Genomic DNA, 26,022 nt, shown 5'->3' with positions numbered 1-26,022 from the left:
ATCAATATAAAGTATCTGACTCAATCACAGTAGATATTTCTTCCATTAGTGTTTTATATGTGATATTATATCCATATAATCAATAGTCAATATAAACAGTCAATATAAAAGTGGATTATAATAATACAAAGGATCTGACTACATCAAGATTAGACATTTCTGCTTTTAGTGTTTCTTTTATATCCATATAATCACATTAACGTCATTATCAGAGCGAATAATATTAATATAAAGTATCTGACTCAACCAGAACAGACATTTCTGCTATTAATATTTCAAATGTGATTTACTAAATCCATATAATCACATTAAAGTCAATATAAAAGTGAGTTATATTAATATAAAGTATCTGGATCAATCACAGTAGACATTTCTGCTATTAATGTTTTTTAAATGTGAATAGTCCTAATGATGAACAGATCTGGAAAGTGAATAGATTATGGAGTTTTGGACTTTTTCTTGAATCAGACTGATCTAAACTCTCGATCAGCTCGATGACCGGCTGTAGACTAGAGTCTCTGTTGAGTAAAGCTCAGTCTGAGCTCATCTGCTAAGATTAAAACATCAGCAATGGCTCCCAAAAAGAGACCGGATCCTATAGTTATAACTGGAAGCGGAGAAGCACAGACGACCTCCACGCCCATAGATGCTGCATCAGAGTGAGTTCTACATCTCTATTAGAGCTGCACGATATTGGAGAAATATGACATTAGGGTATTTAGTTTTTCTGCAATATATATTGTGATTGCTTGAACAGCTCTATTTGAAACTAATTTATTTATTAGACTGATTTGGAATTATTCAGGGTGTGAATCATGCCTGAACCTAATAAACAATTTAAAATGATACAGTAATCAACATTGGAAGTGGATCAAAATTCTTCTAAGACAAGAATGGATGTTATTCAAGTGTTTTATGAAAACTTGCCATAATAAATTGATAAAACTAATAAAAACTGATAAATTGCGACGGTCCACATCAAATGTTGACTACTGGTTATCTCACTCTTCATTCTCTTTCACAGTTCACTGGCTGTAGTGTTTCTTAATTTTCCAGAGATATTTAATCAGGTTTACTTCAGGACTCTGGTCTGTCCATTTTATTATTTCAATGTTTTCAGCTTTAAGATACTATTTTATGTACGAATGATGGAAAAAAAAATGTACAAAGTCAATTTAAAGGGTTAGTTTATCGAAAAATGAAACGGAAATTGTTAAAAAAATAATAAAATCGTTACTAATGAATTTGACTTTATGAACACAGCAAGTGATCAATTGACATAATGGTGAATTTGATCTATTTATATTTTATATATTTGTCTAAGTAACTTTTTTAGTATAATACGAATTAGTTTTTATCATGTAATATTTTAATGTATATCCATTTTTGGCCATAAGTTGCTGATGTGGCAATAAATATGTAATAAATAAATAAATTTACATAATGGTACATAACAGTAGGCAACGTTTTTCAAAATTGTCTCAAGACAATAATGGCTGTTGTTCGGTTGTTTAAGGAAAACTTTGATAAATGATGATGGTCCACGTCAAATGTTGACTATTGAGCAAAGTTAATAATACAGTGCTTTATGTGTTTGTGGGGAGTCAAACAGTATTCAGGTACAAAAAAATCAATCGTATGTCAAATTAAACGGTAAAGTCTTCATTAAACAAATCTTACTATACAAATGGTATAATTTCTTGTGCCGGAATGCACAGTCACAGGCCTTAAAAACACATGCAGATGATAAACTTTTATTCTGTTATGGTTAAAATCCATAAATCCCATGTATTTGTATTTGGAATTACAGCGGGAAAAAGAAGTATTGAACACATTGTCGTGTTTTTTTCCTGGGAATATTATTTCTAAAGGAGCTGTTGACATGGAATTGAAGCAGATTTTGGTTAAAAACCCAAACAATACAAACATAAAAACCAAAGAATATTGTGTAATAAAAGTTGTTATATATAAATTTATATAAAAGGCTTTTAGGCTGACAGCAGCTTAAAGACGCCTCTCATATGGAGAATGAAGTCGCATGCATTGCTCAGGTGTGAGTTTTACACAGATTCAACAGAGTGTGATAATCTTGATGCTTCTGTGGGTTTCGTCTATCAAATCTGAGCTTTATTTAGTATTCTCTATTGGATTGGAGTCAGGTGATTGGCTGGGCCATTCTACAGCTTGATTTTCTCTCTCTGAAAACATTTGAGTCTCCTTGGCTGTTTTGGATCATTGTCTTGCTGAAGTGTCCACCCTGGTTTCATATTCATCCTCCTGCTGATGTAGATGTAGAACTGAAGCAGTTGATACTCATTTACACTGAGGAAGGGCAGAGGATTGCTGAAGAACTACTGAGAGAGAGATTTCAGCTGCAGTCTGGGCTTTCACTGCCCAACTACACCTCCCTTTTTTCATCTGTTCAAAACTTTTTTCCTGCTTCATTTTATTACACAAAACTTCATTTGTACAGTAATTAGATTTGTTTTCTTTGCACACATGGATTTCTTTGGTTCTTACCAACATCCGGTGAAAATTTTAATTTAACAACACCTTTATCCAGTTTATTTGTTTGTATTATATTTGAGCAAAAGACAAAGTGGGGAAAATAAGTATTAAACATGTCACCATTTTTCTTTTGCTCAAATATAATACAAACAAATAAACTCAACCATCGATACTGAAATAAAATATGGTGCAGCCCTAATCTCTATATCAATAAGAGTGTCTGTAATAAATGTTGTATGTCATTTTAATTCGTTTTTCTCTCGAACCCCAGAGCGAATCTTGAAGCCCTGCAGAAGAAGCTGGATGAGCTGGATTTGGATGAGCAGCAGAAGAAGCGTCTGGAAGCTTTCCTCACGCAGAAAGCCAATCTGGGAGAGCTGAAGGATGATGATTTCCAGCATATCTGTGAGCTGGGGGCTGGAAACGGAGGAGTGGTTAATAAAGTGTGCCACAAACCCTCTGGTCTCGTCATGGCCCGGAAGGTGAGATGCCTGTGCTTTTTATTTGTTCCAGAGCACATTACCGTGCGAAGGTTTGTAATTAGATTTCTTTTATCGTTTCCAAAAAACAAAAGGCTCTACCATTCAAAAGAAAGAAATTCATTAGCAAGGATGCATTAAATTGATCAAAAGTGACTGTAAAGATACTTAGTGTTACCACAGATTCTGTTTGAACTGAATGCTGTTCATTTGATCATCCTATTCAAGAAAGAATAATGATAGCAGTAGCTGTGTTTCCATCCATATATTTTTATGCCCATTTCGGATATGTGCATAAAAAGCAGTAGGATTAACCTTTTTTTTTAGATTTATATATTTTTTGGGGGGTTTTCACCTTTATTAAACAGGACAGTAGAGAGTATTGACAGGAAAGCATGGGGAGCAGAGAGAGGGGAAGGATCGGCATAGGACCGTGAGACTGAATCAACTCGGGTCGCCGTGAGCACCGGTGTGCATGTGTCGACACACTAACCACTACACCACTGGCGCCGACAGGATTAACTTTTTATTCGATAAGAAAAAATGTGCATAAACTACGATGCAAACACTTTTACCGAACATATTCCAGTATGCTCATTAAAGTCATGTGATTTTGTTATGAGAAATCATGTAATGAAATGTTGTTTTGGTCATGCTGAAACACCTTAACCGTTTCAGTATTAGTTAGGGATGCACCGATCCCGATACTTGGATTGGATATTGGTTCGATACCGCATATTTTTGCTGGATCGGGTATTGGTCAGTTGGTACCGATCCAAATCGGATCTTGTGCGTGTGCTATATTCGGTGTAATTTATAAGCCAACAAAAACCATGAAGGTAGCCTATTATAAGGCACTAGAAAGTTGTCATGTAGGCCTACTATATTTTAAATGTTTTGTAGCCATTTTATAGTTTATTGTGAAGCACAGACGAATATTCAAGTGCTTAAATTCATGTTCAGTTCAGCGCTTCCCACCACTGCGCCTGTCAATCATTCTCCATTCATTCACAATTCAAACCGTGTGTTGCGTTCATGACAACAGGAAACACTCTCTCCAAGACTATCCGTTGCTGTTAGTTTAAATAATCAGTGGAGAAATGCATTTTGTTTTGCATTAAATGGCTTCATTTTGAAGTGCAACAAGTTCATTGCTGTTTCTACATCATGTTGTACGGTGTCAAATCAGCAGATCGCGTTCGCAACACTGAAGTAGAGAGGGTTATTACCTGCTCTACACACAAAGTAGACCTACCTGAAACTTTAAATTAGAAAAGGCTCAATAATACATTGGACAGATCCTCAACGCACTGATTTTTTCCCCTTTGTTCTGCTGTTTTGAAAGTGTTCGCAGATACCGGAGGGCTGCACACCTTCTTAGTAAGCGATTCATTCACTCAACAGCTGCGCAGATGCGACATGCGCCGCTCCGTAAAATTATTCTCATAATAATTATTCTTCTGAGGGGAATGTTTGTAAAGCCTGGCTCATTGTGGTCAAAGTAGTTGATTAAATTAATCAAAATGAAACTGAGGGGCGAAATATGGATTGTCATTAACAGAAAATTATTTAGCCTAATATAGGCTACTCTGAAACTGTGAATATTTCACTGTAATTTGATATATTAATATTTTATTTTATTTAACAGACCTATTTGTCAGCTTGTGCGCTGAAGCAAATAGCCTAAGCGGACCTTGTTTAGAACTTCACCTCAAATATTCTTGTTTATTTTGTAGATAACTGACCAACAAAAAATACATTAAAATAACCAACAAATTTTAGCAAACGAAATTCATTTCAAAAAGATACATTTTCAGACAAGAAAACATTTTTCAGACATGCTTTCAGTTTCTCTGTCTTACTCGCAGCGAGTTTAGGTGAGGGAATAGTAAGTAAAACCGGCCTCAGAGGGTTTAGTTTAGTCTGCTTCAAACCTGCAGGAAAATATCAGGCTTTGCTACAAGGTTGGTTATTTTACCAACGATTAGGGTCAGTGGTAGCCTATTACAGATTTCAAAGAAAAATCTTGATATTAATAAAGGAAACATAAGCTAGACCACAACAGATCATATCAATGTCATAACGAATGCTGAAATAATGGAGCCTGTAGTTTACAGCAAGCCTCATGTTTTTAGTCAGATTGTGCCGTCTGTCATGTATAGGTCTGTTATTTTTACTAAAGAAGATGTATTATTTGAGTTTATCACCAGAACTATTGAAACTGTATTATGCTTAAAATGGCACAGTATCGGGATCAGATCTGTATCGGTCTATACTTCGAATTTTGGGATCGGATCGGTTTAAAAAAATGATATTGGTGCATCCCTAGTATTAGTGTTATAATATTATTAATAACCTCCTGAACTGTTTGTGCTCACACCTTCAAACACCACTACGCCTTCATTGCATGTCGGCATAACACATAAAGACATAAAGCTCTACTGGGGCACGCATTCCCTTCCCCTCACCACCCCTCAAAAAAATTATATATATAATAAATACAAAACAAATATTTACTATAAATAAAAGTATTATTGTTATTATACAATTATTATTCTAAATCTTAAATGTAACTGGAAAACAATTTTAAGACACAACTGGAGTGATATGCTGAGATCATTTAAGAAGTCTTTTGCATGAATATTAATTTCATTTGAATGAAATTCTATAGACAATTCAATAAAATCCAAAAAGAGATGTTTAATAGAATTATCTGTTGTCTTAGACTTGGCACATGCTAGAGAATTAGGTTTATTAAGTCTTTACCTCCCTGACTCGTCATCCCTACGTTTTGCTTCATACAAAAAAATCAGGAGGCACGCTTAATAAGATCACCATCATATTGTTTAAACTTTAGTTTTGTCAACTTGCAAAACAAAAACGTTGGATGGAAGCGCTGCTTTATTTGCACATCTTTCACGTGATATTCTAGTTCAGCTCATAAATTTAATTAGCATCTTTAGATGGAAAACACAGCTTGTGCATCACAGTTTCCTCAAAAATAGTGAAAAATCTGGAAAAGCATCAGTGTGAAATAAATGTGGATGAGTAATAATAAGATGACACTGCTGTCCTGTTGTTGAAAGATGTGAAAACGTAAGCTTTTTTACAAGATGAAGCTTGAGTTGAGATGATTTTGGGTTATGATTGATCTCCTGTTGCGATTCTGTTGAGAATATTCACAGTTAAACATGTGTAGCTGTTGCTCCAAAAGGTCAATATTGCAATAACACCCTAACTGTCGATCATATGCTTTTGCAATGCCCTATTTTTAATGTTATCAGTCAACGATTTGTATGAGGAGAGGAATTATTTTAAAAATCTGAATCCATCCTTTTAATTTTTACTATTGTTGTTGTTGGCATTATTATTAATAAAATTATTATTTAACAACCTCCTGTATTCCTGTATTTTGTTTATTACATGTATTGTTTTATGCTCACTTTTATATGCTGATCATCCATGTCATATTTTTGTTTTCACATAATTTTTAAAATAAAATAATGGAAATTTGATGGAAAAATGTAAAAAAAAAAAAAGTATGTTTAAATAAAATGGTTTGGATTTTAATCTTATTAATGTATTAGGTATTATTGATGTTGTTTTTTTATTTTTATTTAAGTGTTTAATAATTGTGTTGTTTATAAAAATGTTTGTAAATTGTCTGTTTTTGTCAGGAAATAGCCAGGGAAGCTAATATGGCACTGAACTCAAAATCTCTCTCTTTCTTTGTCTGCCTCTCTGCATCTTTGCTGAAGTTAATTCACCTGGAGATCAAGCCGGCCATCAGGCATCAGATCATCAGAGAGCTGCAGGTCCTGCATGAGTGTAACTCGCCGTACATTGTGGGCTTTTACGGCGCATTTTACAGCGATGGCGAGATTAGTATCTGTATGGAGAACATGGTATGTTTACAGTCTTTTATTATATTATTAGTATGTTATAGGGATGCACAATATTGGGAAATAGTTGTTTTTGCCTTGTGAACATCTTCTTCAAATAAAGTGCTACATATTTTTATTAATTACCAGGTTTTCTTTGACTCATGAATTCATCTAATAATTCCTGCATTAGCTAATAATTGAATGAAAAGCCAATTTAAGTCATTTTTTATATTCTATGAGTCTAAAAGGTTTGTTTGTGGTTATTGAGTTTAATCTAGCACTGTTTCTTGTCGGCAGGATGGCGGCTCGTTGGATCAGGTCCTGAAAGAGGCTCGCAGAATCCCAGAGGAGATTTTGGGAAAAGTCAGCATAGCTGTGAGTGCCTTTACTCCAATATTATATAGAACTATAAAAGTCTGCAGAGTCTTAAGATGTATTAAAAGATGTTAAATAAATTTAGAGCAAAGTAAGGCCATTAAAAAGTGCTACAAGGTATCTTATGGCCCGTTTCCACTGAGTAGTACAGTAAGATTAGGTACTCTGTTATGGCTGTTTCCACTGTCAAAAGGTACCAATAAGCAAACCGTACACTACCACTTTTTGAGTGCCCTTTTGAAAACTTACCAAAAGCTGGAGCTAGACACACAGCTGAACGCTATTGGTTTACAGAGATACGTCACTAGCGCGTGCACAAGCCAGGAGAATGAAAACAGAAGAAGTGCCACTTTTAAATACACAGCCGAGACACTACACTGTAATAAAATATACATATAATAACAAGCCATGGTCGACCGAGCTCAAACAAACCTTGTCGTTGTCTTGAACAGCCACAAAGCCAAGAACAAAATCTGCCGTGTCCTGTTGCTGTTTTACGAGGCCGTCTAAAGCGCGAGTGGTTTCACTTTCTCCGCCCGTCTATATTTGAAATAACAAACTTTTTGAGCTGATGATTATAACGTGTGCGACATTATTGAAGTGCTTCTGACATCCGATCCTTTCAGAATCGGACAATCACGAGAGGCGACACTCAATAGAACGTTCCATTGCAACAGCAGCGCCCAGCAACAGCCCCGCAATTCCGCCATTTTGGAGTGAAAGTGATCAGTCATTGGATCTTATTGCTGTCGCGATGGCAGGAAGCTGCTTTTTTATTTATTTATTTATTTTAAAAGCGCATCAAAGCTGAGATACAACCTGAAAGACGACAATACAACACTTACGATCACAATCATCAGCACTTTTAATAGTTTATTTTCATTCCGAAATGGCTAGTGGCTGTTTCCCAAATCGCACAAGAGTGTCGCCTTTTAGGGATTCTACGCTCTTTGATTCTGGCTAGCTCCACACGAGCTTGTGAAGTATCTCTGTAACCAATCAGCGTTCAGCTGCGCGTGTAGTTCCACCTTTTAGTGCCTTTTGACAGTGAAAGCGGCCATAAAAGCATACCGTACCACTCAGTGGAAACGGGGCATTAATGCCAACAGTGTAAATAATTATTGATAAAATGCTTATGTTAAGCCATTGTTTGTTTACCTTCAAGCTCTGCTTCCTTCAGTTGCTTGACGCGTCGCGTGTGCACGTGAAGCAGCTGGTGAGCGCCAGCACACACATATTATGTACATCTCGACATGCCAAAGTGTTCCTCTATATGTTTTCATGGAAGTCGTTCACAATACTGATCCATCCACAGAGTTTGTAATGTAGTCAAATGTTTACAAGCGCAGCCGTTTAGAGCTCATTTCTGGTTAATGATGTCAGAATTTACCGGTATTCCAGAAGGGATGAGTGAAAGGTCTTTTCTGGAAAAATCCGTAACGTCCTCGCCTGTGTGAACAGCGCTCTTTTGAATCTACCGCTAAAGTCGTTCTGGAAATTTTCCGGATATTTACCAGTATCACTGTGTGAAAGGGGCTATAGTCTTGGGTGTAGTTTATGAAGTCGATAAAATCCTGCTTGATTTGACATCACGCTGCTTTGTTTACTGCAGTAACCAAGGCAACACTGTTATTCCTGCTGTTACTGGTGTCCTCTGCTGGATCAGCATTGTATTCAGTACATGAACAATGTTTTAGTTTAGGATTAGTTTCTTATACTGCAAATTAAAATGAGGCCAATGTTACCGGTTGAAACCTAAAGTGGTGATGGGGACTTAAAATATATGAATAGAGTCTTAAAAGGTATTGAATGTCACTCTCTGATTCCCGTATAGACCCTGTAGAACGAACAGTGAAAGTAACAGAAGCTCATGAAAATGGTTGAAGAAAATATCTATTTAAATAATGAATTATCCAACTAATATTATTCATATTTATGTACCCTGTTTGCTGAACAAATACAATTGCAATATGATAATGATGATGATAATACAGTCGTTAATCATTATCGGAAAGGACCAATAATTTGTAGTTGATCTGCAAAATATTGTTGCATCTCTACCCTGCTGAAAAATCCAGATTAAACCAGCCAACCAGCCTAGGCTGGTTTTAGCTGGATTTTTCAGCAGGGTAGAGATGCAACAATATTTTGCAGATCAACTACAAAAGCCTGGTTTTAGAGGGGTTTTGGCCATTTCCAGGCTGGTTTCCAGCCATTTCCTACCTGGTCTTAGCTGGTCAGGCTGGAAAATGTCCAGCTTAATCCAGCTAAAACCAGCTTGACCTGTCTGGTTTAAGCTGGACATAGCTGGTTGTGGCTGGACTTCCAGACTGGCTAGGCTGGTCAAGCTGGTTTAACTGGTCATTTTCCAGCCTGACCAGCTAAGACCAGGCAGGAAATGGCTGGAAACCAGCCTGGAAACGGCCAAAACCCCTCTTAAACCAGGCTGGTCAACCAGCTAAAACCAGCCAACCAGCCTAGGCTGGTTTAAGCTGTTTTTTTCAGTAGGGTAATGTTTATTCATAAGCCAAATGAGCTTGATTTTATTAAGATATGCAAGTAGCTCCTCTCAAAGTTGCGTTATTGTGTTCTATGATAGACAAGAGGACGTGCTTAACATTATTTTTGCTGCTGTTTCCCCAAATTATGTATGGACTGTAAATGAGAAGTATTTGTTATGGGGAAAGTGAGCAGTCTGAATGTTTGGAACCAGTTTGGATCAACAAGCTGATGTTTATTTACTTCTATTTTTTTCTTTTTGTCCGCCAGGTTTTAAGAGGTCTCGCTTACCTTCGAGAAAAGCACCAGATTATTCACAGAGGTAAATAAATACATATTACAGTGTAAAAGTTTGTAATTAGATTTCTTTTATCGCTTTCAAATAAAATGCACTACCATTCAAAAGAAAGAAATCAGCAAGGATGCATTAAATTGATTAAAAGTGATCATAAAGACTCTTAAAATGTTATAAAAGATTGTATTTTAATCAAATGCAGTTCTTTTTGATCTTCCCATTCATCAAAGAATCATGAAATGTGTTGCAGTTTCCTCCAAAATAGTGTAGAATCTGTTAAATAATCAGTGTGAAAGGAATCTGAATGAGTAATAATAATAAAGATGCTGCTGTCCTGTTGTTCTCAGATGTGAAACCCTCAAATATTCTGGTAAACTGTCGCGGGGAGATCAAGCTGTGTGACTTCGGTGTGAGCGGGCAGCTGATCGACTCCATGGCCAACTCTTTTGTAGGAACGCGCTCGTACATGTCGGTACGTGAATCATAATTCATTTATTTATTTTTCTTCAGCTTAGTCCCTTTATTCATCAGGGGTCGCCACAGCGGAATGAACCGCCAACTATTCCAGCATATGTTTAATACAGCGAATACCCTTCCAACTGCACTCCAGGACTGGGAAACCCCTACACTTATTCACACACACACTCATAAATTATGGCCAATATATTTCATCAATTCCCCTACACCACATGTGTTTGGACTGTGGGGGAAACCGGAGCAGCTGGAGGAAACCCATGCCAACACAGAGAGAACATGCAAACTTCTGGGTGTCAAACTTACATACTGCAGCTTTAAACTGACATGCGTACACAAAACAAGTAGTGCAACTATAAATGCTGCTTTATTGATTACATGTAATAGAAATAGGATATATGATGTCTGTGATGTGCAAATTTACACATGACGTCATCTAGAGACATTTAGCGACTTTTTTAGCAGAGCTTAGCTGTTTTCCATTGATAATAGTTAACACTGGATATGGTGAAACCTGGTCATTAATATTTTGTTTTATATATATATATATATATATATATATATATATATATATATATATATATATATATATATATATATATATATGAATATTCAGTCTAGCCCGAAATTATTCACTGTATATGTGTGCGTTTATATATGTATGTATATGTTTAGGTATCTAAACAATTGCGTGTGTGTGTGTCCAGCCGGAGCGGTTGCAGGGCACGCATTACTCAGTTCAGTCAGACGTGTGGAGTATGGGTCTCTCTCTGGTGGAGCTCGCCATCGGCCGATACCCCATTCCTCCACCCGACGCAAAGGAGCTGGAGGGCATCTTCGGCAGGGCACTGATGGATGTTGGAGAGGCAGAAACACACAGCACTTCTCCTCGACCCAGACCACCCGGCAGACCCGTCAGCGGTGAGAAGCATGCTTTATAGATGGCAGAACATCATTTCAGGGCTTTGAGGATTATTTAAAGGGCAACTACTACGCAAAAATGCTAAATAAAAGGGGTTTAAACAGTTGCGTGTGAATATACCCAGCAGCTAACGGTGAAAATTATTTAATTCTATTATTTATAATCAGACTTGATAAAAACAGTCTGCAGAAACACTTTGATTGACATTCTCCAGCTGTACGTGTCAGAGGGGGAAAGCCCCGCCCACTAGTGACCCTCATTAGCATAAACAGCAGCCCTGAGTGAGAAGCAGCCGTCTGTCCATTAGCCATTAGAGTGTTTGAGCTGCTGAAGATAATGTCAGCATAGACTAAGAGGATTATAGATATGGAGGTTTAGATGACGCACAAATGAGCAGCAACAGGAGTCTCCATAGACTCACAGACAGGGGCAGACTTAACCAATAAGTGAGGTAAGCAGCCGCTTAGTGCCCCCCGACCAATGCCAAGAAGCCTATATTAATCATATAGCTCTTTTATACATTTTCTATCGTACGTTGTAAAATCTGTCTATAACAAATAAGATCTTTACGTTATTAATTTTTTTTTCAAACCTGGACCCCCATGAATAATGGAACATTCCTTCCATACTGCACATGTGCGAGGTGTGAGCGCAGCACTTCAATCAAACACACTGCCAGCCAGTGTAGCAAACCTGGTGACCTTTTGGCTTGTTTTCACTGACTGGTACAGTACGGTTCGGGTCGGTACGGGTCACCTTTATCAGGCTTCCATTTTCACTAACAAGGGTACCCTTTTGGTGGGCGTGGTATATGACAGAAAGTTTCAGTCAACGTCATTCTCACTTGAGGAAATGTCAAACAGATGCTTCATACACATAAATACTTGTGTAGAAATGTTTATTACTAACTTTACTATAAACAATTTGATTATAACTGCAGATCAATGACAGTGCGAAATAGCCTACTGTAACGTCTGTAATTTATATTAAATAACTAAATGAACATATATAAACACATACAGCCCCTTACAGTCTCCGATACGTTACCAACTACAGAAGAACGACACACAGCAGACATTTCGTCAGTATTTAGGTTCAAAACAACACAAAATATAGCCTACAGTCAGTGTAAACCTCTCATCTGTGTCTGTAATCTTCAGCAGCACATGTAGCCTCTGTTAGAGAGTAATTCCATCATTCCCAGCTCATATTAGTCCAAAAGGTGATGATAATAGTTAAACATCGCAGTTTGTTCATGTTTGCTGAATAATAATGTGCTCCTTTTTTTCCAGCTCCTCCCTTGTTTTTTCTTTGCGCTTCACTCTCGCGTTTGTCAGTGTCTGACAGGATCGGGTTTCAAAAGTATGGAGAGAGATTAGACTCAATAATAATTCACGCAAAAGACACGATGTACACATGCGTAGCCAAATTCACGTACGTAAAATATTTATTTATACTTACAAAAACAATTCACATGCACAAAATAAAAAATACATTTACATAAAATACGTTTCACAAATGCAAAACACCATTTGCAAATATATAAGAGTGTACAAAAAGTTTTGAATGTTTAAAATTCACGAGTTCATCCTGAATGAGAATGTGCAAATCCTCTCTCACGTACGACTCACCCTGAATACGAGTGTGTGCATTTTTGAGACTTTCCTGCCAGAAACAGGCAACTCGTACCTCTCAGCCAATCAGATGAGAGCTGTACTCGATGTCAACCACTCTGCGCTCCTTTTGCGCAGTCTGTTCCTCTAACCAACATGTAAGCTCGCATCTTATTGGCTACAGGGCACGAGTGACTCACGTGGGAGGTGTGTGCTGGCAGGAAAGTCTCAAAAATGCACACACTCGTATTCAGGGTGAGTCGTACGTGAGAGAGGATTTGCACATTCTCATTCAGGATGAACTCGTGAATTTTAAACATTCAAAACTTTTTGTACACTCTTATATATTTGCAAATGGTGTTTTGCATTTGTGAAACGTATTTTATGAAAATGTATTTTTATTTTGTGCATGTGAATTGTTTTTGTAAGTATAAATAAATATTTTACGTACGTGAATTTGGCTACGCATGTGTACATCGTGTCTTTTGCGTGAATTATTATTGAGTCTAATCTCTCTCCATACAAAAGCACGTCAATAATCAAGCGCAGGTTATTATCATCAGCTCAAGAAGTTGGTTAATTCACATATATACGAGCAAGAAAGCGAAACCGCTCGCACTTCAGACTGCCTCCTAATAAACTTATTTTCAGATTTTCAGCAAAATCACCTGTTTTGTCATCACTTTATACTTAAAGTGACGCTGGTGAATTAGTAAAGGCTTCTGCTGTTCTGACGTCAGCTGCAGACGTGAATGAATGGTGAAAGAAAGTAGTTCCTTATGCAAAAAGATTTTTAGAGTCTCCGTGTTTGATTTTCTTTTTTATATACACAATTATGCAGTCGAACTGTTGTATAAACTCAATATCACATGAGTAGCAGTGCGATATGGCTGTATTTCAGCACAAAATGATGTTTTTCCAAATATTTAACAGAGCAAGAAAATTTTCACAGTATGTCTGATAATATTTTTTCTTCTGGAGAAAGTCTCATTTGTTTTATTTCGGCTAGAATAAAAGCAGTTTTTAATTTTTTAAACACCATTTAGGGACAATATTATTAGCCCCTTTAAGCTATATATTTCCAGATAGTCTACAGAACAAACCATCATTATACAATAACTTGCCTAATTACCCTAACCTGCCTAGTTAACCTAGTTAAGCCTTTAAATGTCACTTTAAGCTGTATAGAAGTGTCTTGAAGAATATCTAGTCTAATATTATTTACTGTCATCATGACAAAGACAAAGAGAAATCACTAAGTCCGCCCCTCCTGACAAGCATGAAGCACACATGCACACCTGACCAGCACTGACAACACACACACACTGCTGTTTTACATCTGTCACTATGCTGATGCACAGGTGTCTGTAGCTCCGCCCTCTTCTGAAAAGAGCACAGTCTCATTTGAATTTAAAGCGACAGTCACCAAAACGCCACAATTTGGATCAAAGCCTAAAAGGGTCAGTTTCAGAGAGTTATACGACATTATCTGTGTGGTAATTTGAGCTGAAACTTCACACACACAGAGAGACATCAAAGACTTATTTAACATCTTGTAAAAAGTGGCAGAATTTAAAGTATGCAGTATTTATTTGCATGTGCTGCACAGTAGTTATTGCTTTTATGAAATGGCTTTTCAAAATACATGTTGTTGTTGTTGTGACTGCACGGTGGCGCAGTGGGTAGCAAATTTGCCTCACACCAAGAAGGTCGCTGGTTCGAGCCTCGGCTGGGTCAGTTGGCATTTCTGTGTTTGCATGTTCTCTCAGTGTTTGCATGGGTTTCCTCTAGGTGCTTTGGTTTCCCCCACGAGTCCAAAGACTTATATATATAGGGCTAAATTGTCCGTTGTGTGAATGAGTGAATATGGATGTATCCCAGTGATGGGTTGCAGCTGGAAGGGCATCCGCTGCGTAAAACGTGCTGGATAGGTTGGTGGTTCATTCCGCTGTGGTGACCCCAGTTTAATAAGAGGACTAATGGCCCGTTTCCACTGAGTGGTACGGTTCGGTTTGGTTTGGTACGCTTTTATGGCCGTTTCCACTGTCAAAAGGCGTACCGAACCGTACTGTACCACTTTTTCGGCACCCTTTCGAAAGGGTACCAAACACAAGAAAGGATACCAAAAGGCGGAGCCACACGCGCAGCTGAACGCTATTGGTTTACAGAGATACGTCATTCGCTTACGCAACAAGCCAGAATGAAAACAAAAATCCCGCCATGTTTGAAAAACACAGTGAGAGATTATAGTGGAATTATAAATACATATAATAACGAGCCATGGTCGATCTGGGCTCAAACAAACCTTGTCGTCATCTTGATGGACAGCCACAAATCCAAGAAGAAGAGCAGATTTACCCTGTGCCCCGTAGTTTTATACAAGCCAGTCTGAGGCGCGAGCGGTTTTGCTTTCTTGCTAGCGCTCGCCGCGCGTCTAACATTATATCTGAAATAACAAACTTCTTGAGCTGATGATAATAACCTGCGCTTGATTATTGACGTGCTTTTGAAACCCGATCCTGTCAGACACTGACAAACGTGAGAGTGAAGCATGAAGAAACAAAGGAGAAGCCGGGAAAAAAGGAGCACATTAAATACGGGTAAAATGTCTGCTGTGTGTAGTTCTTCTGTAGTTGGTAAAATATCAGAGACTGTAAGGGTCTGTATGTGTTTATATATGTTCATTTATTTAGTTATTTATTATAATTACAGACGTTACAGTAGGCTGTTTCACACTGTCATTGATCTGCAGTTATAATTAACTCATGTTCATAGTAAAGTTAGTAATAAACATTTCTACACAAGTATTTATGTGTGTAAAGCATCTGTTTTGTGAGAAGTGCTTCTCATATGATATGTGAGTGACCCGTACAGCTTTACTGTAGACATTTCCTCGAGCGAGAATGACGTTGACTGAAACTTTCTGTCATACACCACGCCCACCAAAAGGGTACCCTTGTTAGTGGAAACGCAAGCCTGATAAAGGTGACCCGTACCAAACCCAACCGTACCGTACCAGTCAGTGGAAACGAGCCATAAGCTGAATGAATGAATGAATGTTGTTGGTATTATTGCTGTTACTATTGCTGAATACTGCATGCTTTTAATATTTGCAGAAGACTTTAAGGAAGTGCACTTCACTTAAAGAATTATTCACTATAGTTAAATAAAACATTTAGAATTGTAAAATGTATTAAAGTAAACATTTTTATGTAAATAACATGTTTATTTTAATAGCTTTTATTGTATTTATTATATGTGTAAGATTCCCAGTTGTTTTTGCCACATAGATTGCCAATGAAGCTAAATAAAAGATACATTATGATCATTATTATTGCAGACTTTTAGTGGTAATCATAAGAAATAAATAGTAATTAGGCTTGTGCCGGTATTCGGTAATGCGATAAATCACGGTAATGAATATGCACGATATTGTTATCGCGGGCACTTCAAAATACCGTGAAAAATACTAGATCCGAATTTATATTCTTAGAACGCGCCTTAGCTTATTTTCCATCAACCGCTTGAAGAAACACTGCGCATATGCTGCGCAGAACTGATGCGCACTCTGATGTAAACAATCCCCGCATGTAGAAGCATTGTGTGCACGCAGTGCGCGCCGCCGCTGCCACCGCACTATAATCCTCACACGAAGAAGCAGCATGGCGGAAGGAGGAACGCTGCCGACAATTTATCCCCCTTCAAAAAAAAAGTCAGAGGTTTGGAAATATTTTGGTTCCAAAAAAATGCAGAGGGATTGCTGATCGAAGAGGGTTTCCCTTTGCACATTCACTTTGATATAATTGCTCAAGTTTACTTTTATATTGTGTATTGTTTTATTTATATTTATTTGTATTTAAATGTTTGAAGTACTTTTAGTTAATTAAAAAGTTATTAAAGTTACTAAGTTGACGAAACTGAAGTTTGTGTTTTTTTTATCTGTTTCTCTAGTAAAATTACAATATCGTGATAATACCGTATACCATGATAAAAGCTTAATCAATTAATCGCAGCATGAAAATGTGAAACCGGCACATGCCTAATAGTAATTGTGTAATATTGTATTAAATGCCAGCAGGTGTATGAAATCTGCTGTAATATTTATTGTTTATTTCAGTGTCAACAAAGCATAAAGCTGATGTTATTCAGTGTAGTGTGTTTTATTTATCAGTAACATGTTAATTGTGACTTGATGATCATGCTTTTTCTCCTCCAGGTCATGGGCCGGTCATGGCTATATTTGAGCTGCTGGATTATATAGTCAATGAGGTGAGACTCTTTTGTTTTTACTAGTATTTAAGTTTCAGAGTAAATACAATCTAGTAAAAATACTTGGCATCTGTGATATGTGTCCAAACTAACTTTCAGAACAGTTTAAATGAATACATGAATATCCAGGAACAGGGTGTCCGCAGGGTCTTAAAGTAAGTCGATATGTCAGTTTAGTTAAAAAGTATGCAATAAAGTCTTGGGGTGGTTTCACATCTGTAGCTCAGTTCATTTGGTCCAAATCAAGCGCAATAATTGCACCACACTGATTGCTTTGGTCCGAACTAGTTGAAAAGAACCAAAATGCAGTCATCTGACAACCCACATCACTCATTGGCCAGATGTTATTGAACGCATTTCCTAAACTGCTTTTCGATTGGTCAGAAATAAGGTGTGGGAAAATGCAAATGGATTTCCCAGAGATGGGTTGCAGCTGGAGGACATCCGCTGTGTAAAACATGTGCTGGATAAGTTGGCAGTGCATTCCGCTGTGGCGACCCCAGTTTAATAAAGGGTCTAAGCCGAAAAGAAAATGAATGAATGAAAATGCCAATGGAACTCCCGCAAGTAAACAAACAGGCAGACACAATGTCACTTTTGACTATAGAGGGACGACTGACTCATAGACGACTCATAGTATACTATATAGTGTGCATACAGCACTTAAGACAAACTATACATTTCAAGAATAAAAATGGCTGTGGCTGGAAAGCAATGTTTAAATTCGTTGCAAACGGCAAAGGTGCATTGAACGTCACTTCAGGAGGAGGCGTGAATTAATTTGGCTAAACTGCGGCATGATCATCTTCCGGAAATATTAGCAACGATTCATCAGGAAATGTATTTCCCTCTCTCTCTCTCTCTGTTGGTAAAGCGCTGTCAACAAATATTGTTCCTCCACATCCCATAATGCACAGCGCATCGGCCTACGGCAGCTGGATTAGTCCGAAAAGGCACAATACTTTCATGATCATGGATCATGTTCTCACCACAAACTGCTCCAGAGTTCGATTGAAAGCGTACTGAGACCACGCCTCAAGTAGGTCTCGGTCCACTTTTTTGGTCCGCTTTTGGTGCGCACTCGAGTACGATTGCTACATTCACACCTGCCCAAAGGAACCGCACTAAGAGGGAAAACGAACTCCAGTGCGATTCAACTGAACTAAATAATGCAGGTGTGAAAACACCCTTAAATGCTTTTTTACAAGGTATAAAATTTTGTTTTTCTTTCATATTCTTTATTTTCTTTAGTTTATTTATATATACAAGAATACAGAATATTGGAATAAAACAGAAAAAGAAGCCATAATGTGCAGGAAGAGACAACCTAAATATTAATATTAATAGTAAAAAAGAAAATAACAAATCTATTGCATTACAACACATGCTGAATTACAAATTACAGTTAAAAGTGAATAATGAATACATACATTTATTAATTTTCCTTCGGCTTAGTCTAGTGGTCGCCACAGCAGAATGAACCGCCAACTATTCCAGCATTTGTTTTATGCAGTGGATGCTTTTCCAGCTAAAACCCAGCACTGGGAAACACACATACACACTCATTCACACGCACATTCATAAACTACGGCCAATTTAGTTCATCAATTCCCCTATAGCGCATGTGTTTGGACTGTGGGGGAAACCCACGCCAACACGAGGAGAACATGCAAACTCCACACAGAAATGCCAACTGACCCAGCCGGGACTCAAACCAGCGACCTTCTTGCTGTGAGGCGACAGTGCTAACCACTGAGCCATCGTGTCGGCATAATGCATACACACATGTGAAATTACAAACACAACAATAGTATTATTACAATCAAAGTTACAGAACAGCATTAAAATGATTCCTTATGCATCGCTTAACCTGTTAAAGAGGATAATTTCTGTTGTATTGTATTAATTATTAATAACTTTAGATCTTTGCACACTGAAGTCCTAAGTTTTCGTATGCATTTTTTTTCACATTCATATGCGAAAACTTCATCATTTAAGCAAACCTTGAACATTGAGTCATTGGATTGCGTATTAATCAATCCATAAAAAAAACGCGAAACACTTTGAAGTCAGTTTAAGCAGTAATACTTTCTTCTCTCTTCTCCAAAGTAGAAAAAGAAAGAGGAATAGGCTACATATTGTGTTCATCTAATACTGCATAGACAGGAAGGAGAGTTCAGCTCATTATCAAAGAGCTGCGCTGGATTATGCTGAAATGCAAAGTTTATTTCAGGAAATCAGTGTAATGCTGATAAATTGCTTATGATACTTCACACATTCACATACGTAAACAAATCCTGAACAGAGACTGACAGAACCATAGACATTAGGTGCGTTCGACTTCATGCAGTGTGCTGCGCAGATCGATCAAAATCTGTCCTAAAGCGGTGCATGCTGGTTAGAAATGTTGTCCAGATTGATGCTGCGCCGACGTCACGTGACTGTCACATGTGGCATCAAAGTACCGCGACGGTGCTCTGAGATCAGACGACTGATTCAGACCATGCAGCATCTGAAAAGCGACTGAAATTAAAGTAATTTCACCTGAAAGTGACCGTTTCAAGAAAACAAGTATAGTTAATATATTCAACATTAACTCTGTAAAATAAACTACTAATAGTGCTGATAATCACCAGTCTATGATATTAAGTGTTGTATTGTCGTCTTTCAGATTGTATTTCAGCTTTAATGCGCTTTTTAAATGAATAAATAAAAAACAAAGTAGCTGCTTGCCATCGCGACAGCAATAATATCCAATACGGCCGATCGCTGTAACTCCAGAATGGTGGAATCGCTGGGCGCTGCTGTTGCAATGGAACGTTCTATTGAGTGTTGCCTCTTGGTGATTCTAAGCTTACAGTTATTCCTGCTGTTATTGCTGGATCATCATTTGTATTCAGTATATGAATACTGTTTTAGTTTAGGATTAGTTTCTTACAATCACTATTCAGTAAATATACTGCAAGTTAAAATGTTGACAATGTTACCGGCTGAATCCTAAAGTGGCGATGAAGTCTTAATGTATGGAAAGAGTCCTAAAAGGTATTGAATGTCACTCTCTGATTCCTGTATATACCCTGTAATCAGGCCCGGATTGGCTAATTGGGAGGACCGGGAGAATTCCTGGTGGGCCGGTCCTTTTTTGACCGCGAGGGGCGTCAGCGGTCACACTTTTTTCATTTATTTTACCATAGCCTCACTCTTTTTATTCATTGTTTTACCGCAGCTCCGCTCTTTTTATTTATTTTCTCGCAGACCCGTTATCAAATATAACGGTAAAGGTTGTCGCGGACGAAAGTGGAGACGGTTGGGGAGTCGCGAAAGTGAAAGTGAACAGCGAAAAGTGAACTCGCTCACAAACTGAACAGCTATATTGTGGTCCAGTGGTCAGCACGCTGCCTTATATCGCCGCCGACCAGAGTTCGAATCTTACAAGAGTAGTTTTTTATTTTATTTCATTTTTAGTATTAAGACATATAATACTGTTTGGGTTACTTGTATAGGTGTACATATTTTATTTTTATTTTTTGTGTGACCACCGCTACAAAGGACTGGATATCTATAAAGAAGTTTGCACAGAATATATATTCAGATATTGCAGGAAAGGACATTGTGATGTTTTAAAGAATAGTGTTGGAGATTTAGCTCCCCTTTAATGTTCTCATATTTATGAAATACATATGAAGGTCTAAAGCAGCTGTGTCCTTGAAAAGGACGTGATCGTGTCCTTAGAAACTGAATTGGAAATGACCTTATTTTAATAGTCAGTCGTGAACTGAGATGGGCCGGTCTAAGGCTTGAAACTCCAGGGCTGAAAAGGAGTCCCACTCCAGCCCTGCCTGTAATTATGATATATAAGTGTGAATAAAGACTTTTATTATGTATTTCTTCATCAGCCTCCTCCTAAACTGCCTCATGGCGTCTTCACTCCTGATTTCCAGGACTTTGTGACCAATTGGTGAGTTACTCAGTGTTCTGTGTATAGATATGTAATGAAATTGTGTGCACTTAATAAGAAGTTTAATCTCTTTATTTTTCTTCTTCTTCTAGTCTTATTAAAAACCCTGCAGACCGAGCGGACCTGAAGATGCTGATGGTAGGAGGAAATTTCTTGTTTTCATGCATTTTTTACAGGGTGTCCGCAGGGTCTTAAAATATTAAAAGTTGATAAATCAATTATGAGATAATTGAGGCCCTTAAAAAGTATTAAAAAGTCTTAATAGAGTACTTAAATTTACTTCAAGCGTTTTTGTTCAAGTGTTTGACTCCAAAAAAAGCATAAATATATTTATTTTCCTCGATTGGTTCGGTCCGGGTGCGTCCAGCCAAGCTCCTCTCTCCGGGTGATGTCAAGTAATTTCCGACAAATGCGAGAAGGTGATGTGACGCTCTCCACATGTACCCAAACCATAGAGCAGGGCTATTCAGCTGGCGGCCCGCAAGGCAATTTGTTCTGGCCCTCCAAATAGTGTGACCAAGACATCAAAAATAAATTTAGCTCAGTCGAAAAACGGCCGCTGTATCTTGTATCTGTTTTTCTACAGCGTTCAAAAGTTCCTGTAGTGTGAGAAAGAGTAAACGCAGTTAGATCAAACTCCATCACCTCACCGCAGACTTTCCTTCCCTCTCAAAAAGCAAACAAACTGCCAAACAGCATAGGAAGAAAAAAAAGTGGACGAGCCCCCAATTTGTTACGTCCTTATTTAAGTCTAGGAGTTTTGTTTAAAAGTTGTAACAAAGAAAACTAAAATTAGGTAAATAATATTGACTTAGAACTAATTTAAAAAAAAAACACGTAGAGAACACACTTCAATCCTTAGCCCCGGAGTGAAGAGTCACCACAAAGTTTAGAAAAAATGATCCTAAGAATTTATTTCATACAAATGACACTTGAAGTGATTATTAATTTATACTTTTATAAGTGTTTTTATGTTTTATGTCCTAATGTTTATTTGTTGTTGTTACTGTGTGAGTTCCTTTGTGAGGCACTGTTGTTAGATGAGGACTCTTGACTGCAAACCAAATCTACCTTCGGGTATAAATAAAGTAACCTAACCTAACCTACACATAGACTTGTTTTGGCTGTAACGGTAATTAAAAAAATACACACCTGTGTCCCAAATCCTAAACCAGAGACTAGTTTTAGGATTATAAGCTATGAGAGGTCAATTGTTAATATGTCAGTTTAGGGGCATTAGAGCATCATATTTATGTGTGTATTAATGACATCATGATCTCACATTTCTGTTACAGAATCACACATTCATCAAACGCGCCGAGGTGGAGGAGATGGACTTCGCTGGATGGTTGTGTAAAACAATGGGTCTCAATCAGCCCAACACACCCACACAAACAACTGAATGACAGACACACACACACTATATATATATATGAACATTTGAATGACACACACACACACACATTCATATGAACAACTGAATGACACACACGCATATATATATATATATATATATACATACAAATATTTGAATGACACACACACGCATACATATAAACAACTGAATGACATACACACACATACATACATATGAATGACTGACACACACGCACCTGAGCGTCACGTTTCCCCTGCAGAACACAAATGTTTACAGCTGATCTGATGGAGCACATGCAGAGCTGCTTATTTTACACTTCTGCTACCACACACACATGGGTGAATATCATGAAATGCACTCTTATATGTCATGAGTGTGATTTCTGTCATAATGCTTTAGGATATTTGTCTCATTGTAATGAGGAAAAACAGTCAATTAGTAATCGTTGCACTGCGTTGATTAATAATTGTCAATTTTCCTCTGCATAGTCTTATTTTAGTACCACGATTACAGTAACATTTGTACTGTAATGCATAAAATTAGCACATTTTCTGATATGAATGAATCGATAAAGTTTAAAAGAATTGGGCTCATTTGGATTCAAAGTGTGGTGATGCAAACACACCCTGGTCCTAAAATAAACTGGCTTTTTAAGCAAATTATCCTTTATTTTTCTCTCACGAGCGTCAGTTATGCATTAATAACTACAGAAATATTTCAGATTCACTCATGTGCGCATCCAGACACACTTCAGTTCTTCATTTGGAAATAAATAAGTGCATTTGTGGCTCAGTATTTCTGTCCTGTTTTCCAATATAAACATCTAAACTTTATTAAGTCAAGATGCATTAACTGATAAAGCAAAATGAGTGATGTTGATTAACAAAAGAAGACAAATTAAGGGATTTTTATGCTTTGATTGAGAAATATATCTGTCAGTGGTGTCAAAAATGGCACAATAAATACACACACTACCTGACAAAGGTCTCGTCGCCTATCCAAGTTTTAGGATCAACAAATAATAACTCGACTTCTAGTTGGTCATTTGGTATCAGAAGTGGCTTAAATGAAAGGTAAAGGCCTCTAGATGAGGCTTATTTGAGCACAATAAAACCTGATCATGTCTTGATTATGAATGATTTGATTAGGACAGTAAGGTCTGACTCTGCTTAGACTAAAGTCTGCTCACTGAACCTTCAATAATGTCCAGTATAGAATATGTGCTCATGCTGCAGTGGAAACAGAATGAATATTGTGTCTGACTCCATCATGAGCTTGGAGGACTGCATCCATACATCTCTGCAATGACTCAAATCACTGATTAATAAAGTCATCTGGAATGGCAAAGAAAGCCTTCTTGCAGGACTTTTGGTTCCACTTCAACGCCGCCTCCATTTTACCTCAGACATGCTCAATAATGTTTATGTCTGGTGACTGGGCTGGCCAATCCTGGAGCACCTTGACCTTCTTTGCTTTCAGGAGCTTTGATGTGGAGGCTGAAGTATGAGGAGCGCTATCCTGCTGGAGAATTTGCCCTCTCCTGTGGTTTGTAATGTAATGGGCAGCACAAATCTCTTGATACCTCAGGCTGTTGATGTTGATCATCCACTCTGCAGATCTCTCACACGCCCCATACTGAATGTAACCCTAAACCATGATTTCTCCTTCACCAAACTTGACTGATACTATGAGAATCTTGGCTCCATGCTGGTTCCAGTAGGTCTTCTGCAGTATTAGTGAGGATTGGGATGCAGTTCAACAGATGATTCAGCAGAGAAATACACCTTCTGCCACGTTTCCAGATGATCAACTAGAAGTCAAGTTATTATTTGTTGCTCTTACAACTGGTATCAACGACAAGACTTATGTCAGGTAGTGTATATTTGCACTCATTTTAAGCGTACATTTGCATAATTTTGATTCACTTTTGAGTTATTTTGGTTGTCAAATAAATGTACTTGACTTCATAACATTTAGATTTTTGTAATGAAGAATGCAAGAGTCCTTAAGTAAAAAACTCTACTTTTTTCTGTGCACTTTCATGTGTAATGGAGCTATTCTATACATCAGGAAATCAACACCATCACTGTTCGGATTATTTCTGTATGTTCATAAATGTGGCCTACAGACAGATGTTGCTTTACAACTCAATAAAGTGATTGTAGAGGGGTGTACCGCTGCTGCTGGCTGCTTTTTTGTCTTTTTTTCCATTGTTTTCAGATAAACGCACCGATAAAGTAGTTCTGGCAGGTTTTGAGCGCTTTACAGCTTTATATCACTTCGCTGAATGTTTATTTCTAGTGCTAAGGAGATTAATTACATCCCAAACAAAAGTTTGTTTTGACAATGTATATATATGTGTGTGTGTGTCTTATATTTATTATGTATATGTGATACACACACGCATACATAAAAACTAAACCTTTTATTTTTGCATACATATTTACATTTATATAAAAGTATAATATACATGTATATTCTATATCTAAATATAAACGCTTTCTCAAATATATGCATGCATGTGTCTATTTATATAAACATAATAAATATACATCGTACACACACATATTATGTCAAAGCAAACTTTTATTTTGGATGTGATTAATCGTGATTTGATGTCAGAGGAGAATGGCCAGACTGGTTCCAGCTGATAGAAAGGCAACAGTAACTCAAATAAGCACTCGTTACAACCGAGGTCTGCAGAAGAGCATCTCTGAACACACAACACGTCCAACCTTGAGGCGGATGGGCTACCGCAGCAGAAGACCACACCGGGTGCCGCTCCTGTCAGCTAAGAACAGGAAACTGAGGCTACAATTCACACAGGCTCACCAAAACTGGACAATAGAAGATTGGAGAAACGTTGCCTGGTCTGATGAGTCTCCATTTCTGCTGCCACATTCGGACGCTCAGCTCAGAATTTGGCCTCAACATGAAAGCATGGATCCATCCTGGCTTGTATCAGCGGTTCAGGCTGCTGGTGGTGGTGTAATGGTGTGGGGGAGATTTTCTTGGCACACTTTGGGCTCATTAGTACCAATTGAGCATGGTGTCAACACCACAGCCTACCTGAGTATTGTTGCTGACCATGTCCATCCCTTTATGAGCACAGTGTCTCCATCTTCTGATGGCTACTTCCAGCAGGATAACGCACCATGTCATAAAGCGCCAATCATCTCAGACTTGTTTCTTGAACATGACAATGAGTTCACTGTACTCAAATGGCCTCCACAGTCACCAGAGCTCAATCCAATAGAGCACCTTTGGGATGTGGTGGAACGGGAGATTGGCATCATGGATGTGCAGCCGACAAATCTGCAGCAACTGCGTGATGCTATCATGTCAATATGGAGCAAAATCTCTGAGGA

At 37.7% G+C, this 26,022-nt stretch overlaps 1 protein-coding gene across 1 annotated transcript; it reads left to right on the top strand.

The window, feature by feature from the left end:
• The first annotated feature begins 104 nt into the window (after window positions 1–104).
• On the top strand, window positions 105–24,833 carry map2k2b (mitogen-activated protein kinase kinase 2b). Its single transcript, XM_056446498.1, has 11 exons — window positions 105–659; window positions 2,780–2,990; window positions 6,746–6,892; window positions 7,169–7,246; window positions 10,016–10,067; window positions 10,388–10,512; window positions 11,222–11,435; window positions 17,266–17,318; window positions 21,215–21,276; window positions 21,369–21,414; window positions 22,572–24,833. Exons 1-11 carry the CDS (start codon window positions 571–573, stop codon window positions 22,680–22,682), a joined length of 1,188 nt encoding a protein of 395 aa, XP_056302473.1. The 5' UTR covers window positions 105–570; the 3' UTR covers window positions 22,683–24,833.
• The last annotated feature ends 1,189 nt before the right edge of the window (window positions 24,834–26,022 follow it).

Source organism: Danio aesculapii, chromosome 2 (assembly GCF_903798145.1).
Source record: "Danio aesculapii chromosome 2, fDanAes4.1, whole genome shotgun sequence".
Lineage (NCBI taxonomy): Eukaryota > Metazoa > Chordata > Actinopteri > Cypriniformes > Danionidae > Danio > Danio aesculapii.
Note: the sequence above shows the minus strand (reverse complement) of the source record. Positions and strands in the feature narration are given on the sequence as shown.

Excerpts from the sequence above, each read along its gene's own strand:
- map2k2b (XM_056446498.1), top strand. The coding sequence starts at position 571 with ATGGCTCCCAAAAAGAGACCGGATCCTATAGTTATAACTGGAAGCGGA. Across the intron at positions 7,247-10,015 it reads TGGGAAAAGTCAGCATAGCT|GTTTTAAGAGGTCTCGCTTA; the intron begins GTGAGTGCCTTT and ends TTTGTCCGCCAG. Across the intron at positions 10,513-11,221 it reads GAACGCGCTCGTACATGTCG|CCGGAGCGGTTGCAGGGCAC; the intron begins GTACGTGAATCA and ends GTGTGTGTCCAG.